The sequence below is a fragment of the Pyrenophora tritici-repentis genome, chromosome 1 (assembly GCF_003171515.1).
Source record: "Pyrenophora tritici-repentis strain M4 chromosome 1, whole genome shotgun sequence".
NCBI classification, from domain to species: Eukaryota; Fungi; Ascomycota; class Dothideomycetes; order Pleosporales; family Pleosporaceae; genus Pyrenophora; species Pyrenophora tritici-repentis.
Genome location: NC_089390.1, coordinates 8101374 through 8103713, shown reverse-complemented (window position 1 = coordinate 8103713; position 2340 = coordinate 8101374). Strand labels below are relative to the sequence as shown.

Sequence of the window (2340 nt, the reverse complement as noted above, 5' to 3'; positions counted from 1 at the left end):
AAACGATAACTGATTTAATGAGCCATTCGCAGTTTCACGGTATAATTGCTTATACTTAGACATGCATGGCTTAATCTTTGAGACAAGCATATGACTACTGGCAGAATCAACCAGGTAACTATCGTTCACCAGCATGCCAAGGCACGCCGGCTAAGCCCCCAAAGGAGCGGATGGTACCAGGAAGGGGGTCGCCAAAGCGTCCCCAATCACCCGCCTCGAACGCGCACACGGCGCATTTCGCTGCGGGCAACTTATTCAATTGCCCCCACTGAGTTCCCCAAGACGTGGTCCGCAACAGAGCCGGACAGGCGTCGCCGCCCGTGACCAGCCCGCTACATGTACGCCTCAAGAGGAGGAAGCCTTCGCCGACTCACGCAGCACAAGGCGCGGATTAGTCGGCGGGGCAGCCCCAAAGGTCTAGGAGATTTTGGCATAGCCAGCAATCCACAAACCTGAAATGGCGCCCGCTCATGGAATTGAGCAGGACTTCAGGTGTCGGGCGCAAGTAGACGGCGCAATGCCTGCGGCACCGTCAGCCTACAAGCACCCAACAGTAGCCGAGTCCTGGGCAACGCGCTGACTAGAGTTAACTTTGCCAACCGCTACCTGGGAAACAAGGCGAGCGAGTATGAAACCAAAAAGTTGCAGCAGCCGCCAATCTGCGCTGCGAACAGCACCAGACGAGCGGCTGCCCGTAAAAATAACCAAGCAGCAGAGTCTTTACCCTTTTACAGGCAAGAGTAGCCACCAGGCTTTCTACCAACCCAGTTGCCCACCTAGAGTATGACTACTTTAGGTGTGCTCCTTGTAGTATGTAGGAACGCATGTCGCTCGGCGGTTATGGGTTTGCAGATCCCCGGCCGGAAACGACGTCGGAGGTCGGCATTTTTGTATGCAAAATCGCGTAGACATGCGCAGCCCCATACAAACCAAATGCCAGATTCAACGAGATAGCTCGTTTTCGCACCCACCGCCACCATTATGCGCCCAAACACGCCGTGTTTAGGCGCAAAAGGATTGTGATGCTTATGCAATTCTTCTGAGCCCACTTGAGAGGCGGTACAGCAGGCGACGTTGTTGGCGTAAAAAGTACGCTGCGCATGCAGGCGACTAACGACAAGGCTGGGATTGCGCCACGGACCAAAGCAACGGGTTTTCTGCGTTAGTTCCCGCCATCCCCGCTGCGGGACAAATGGAATGGGAACGTGATGGCTCTCTCTCCGTATAGACTGCTTTTGCAGACTACATGGCTGGTTGGGATAGGCGCCAGCTGGACCAAACATTGGGTGGGCATCACATGATGCGGCCGCACCTGCAGCTACCGGTCTGTATAAAACCCAGGGTTTTGCTCTTTATTCCCTCGCCCATCTACCAACAATATTTACCCATCATCACAGCTACACAATCGTACCCTTGTACACTCCAAAATGGCCTGGAATCCGCACAGCAGAAATAATACCGGTCGCCCAGAAGTAGTTCCGCAGGATCGCCTGATTGGGAGTGCAAGGAGATATGAGTTGAAGGTCGAACAGCAACCTATTCGAGCGCGCATGTGTGGATTCGGCGATAAAGACCGCAGGCCTATAACGCCGCCGCCATGTATCCGCCTCATCGTCTATGACCGGATTACGGGGCGAGAGCTGGACTTCAACGACATCGACAGCACCTACTTTGTCCTCATGGTGGACCTCTGGAACCAGGAAGGTACCGCCGCTGTCAACCTAGTGCGGCATTCCAGCGCAGCTCCCACAGTCAGCATCAGCAGTAGCACAACGACCTCGTATCCGCCGCCGCCAGACCGGCAGTACGTAACAACAGCCATTCCGCAGTACGATCCACCGTACAGAATGACGACGCACATGCCGTCATATTCGCATGGCCCCGTAATGGGGTACCCGTACCCGCAGCCTGGACCGCCGGCTAGCTATCCGGCGTACGCCCAAACTTACGGCCAACCACCCCAGGCACCCATAATGCCCCCCGCACCCATGAGTTCAAACCACACGCGCAATCTTATCGGCATGAATGCCGTCAACGCTTGTCGTCTCAACGACCTCGACGGCAAAGCCGGCTTCTGGTTCGTGCTGCAGGATCTGAGCGTCCGGACAGAGGGCACCTTTCGACTCAAGCTCAGCCTCTTCGACATTGGCAGCGGCACAAACACGGTGGTGCCCGAGAGTCAGGGCCCCACACACGGTAAAGGTCCTTGCCTTGCACACAGCTTCTCAGAGCAGTTTACAGTCTACTCTGCCAAGAAGTTCCCAGGTGTAATTGAGAGCACACCGCTCAGTAAGTGCTTTGCACAGCAGGGTATCAAGATACCGATACGGAAGGATGCAC

At 55.4% G+C, this 2340-nt stretch overlaps 1 protein-coding gene across 1 annotated transcript in view; it reads left to right on the top strand.

The window, feature by feature from the left end:
- Positions 1 to 1427: 1427 nt before the first annotated feature.
- The window catches only part of PtrM4_031240 (Velvet multi-domain protein), a gene marked incomplete at both ends in the record, with an annotated part of 957 nt that continues 44 nt past the window's right edge, over positions 1428 to 2340 (top strand). Inside the window, one exon of the mRNA XM_066103948.1 lies at positions 1428 to 2340. This exon is cut by the window's right edge and continues 44 nt beyond it. Within this exon, the coding sequence (XP_065966150.1) occupies positions 1428 to 2340 (913 nt within the window).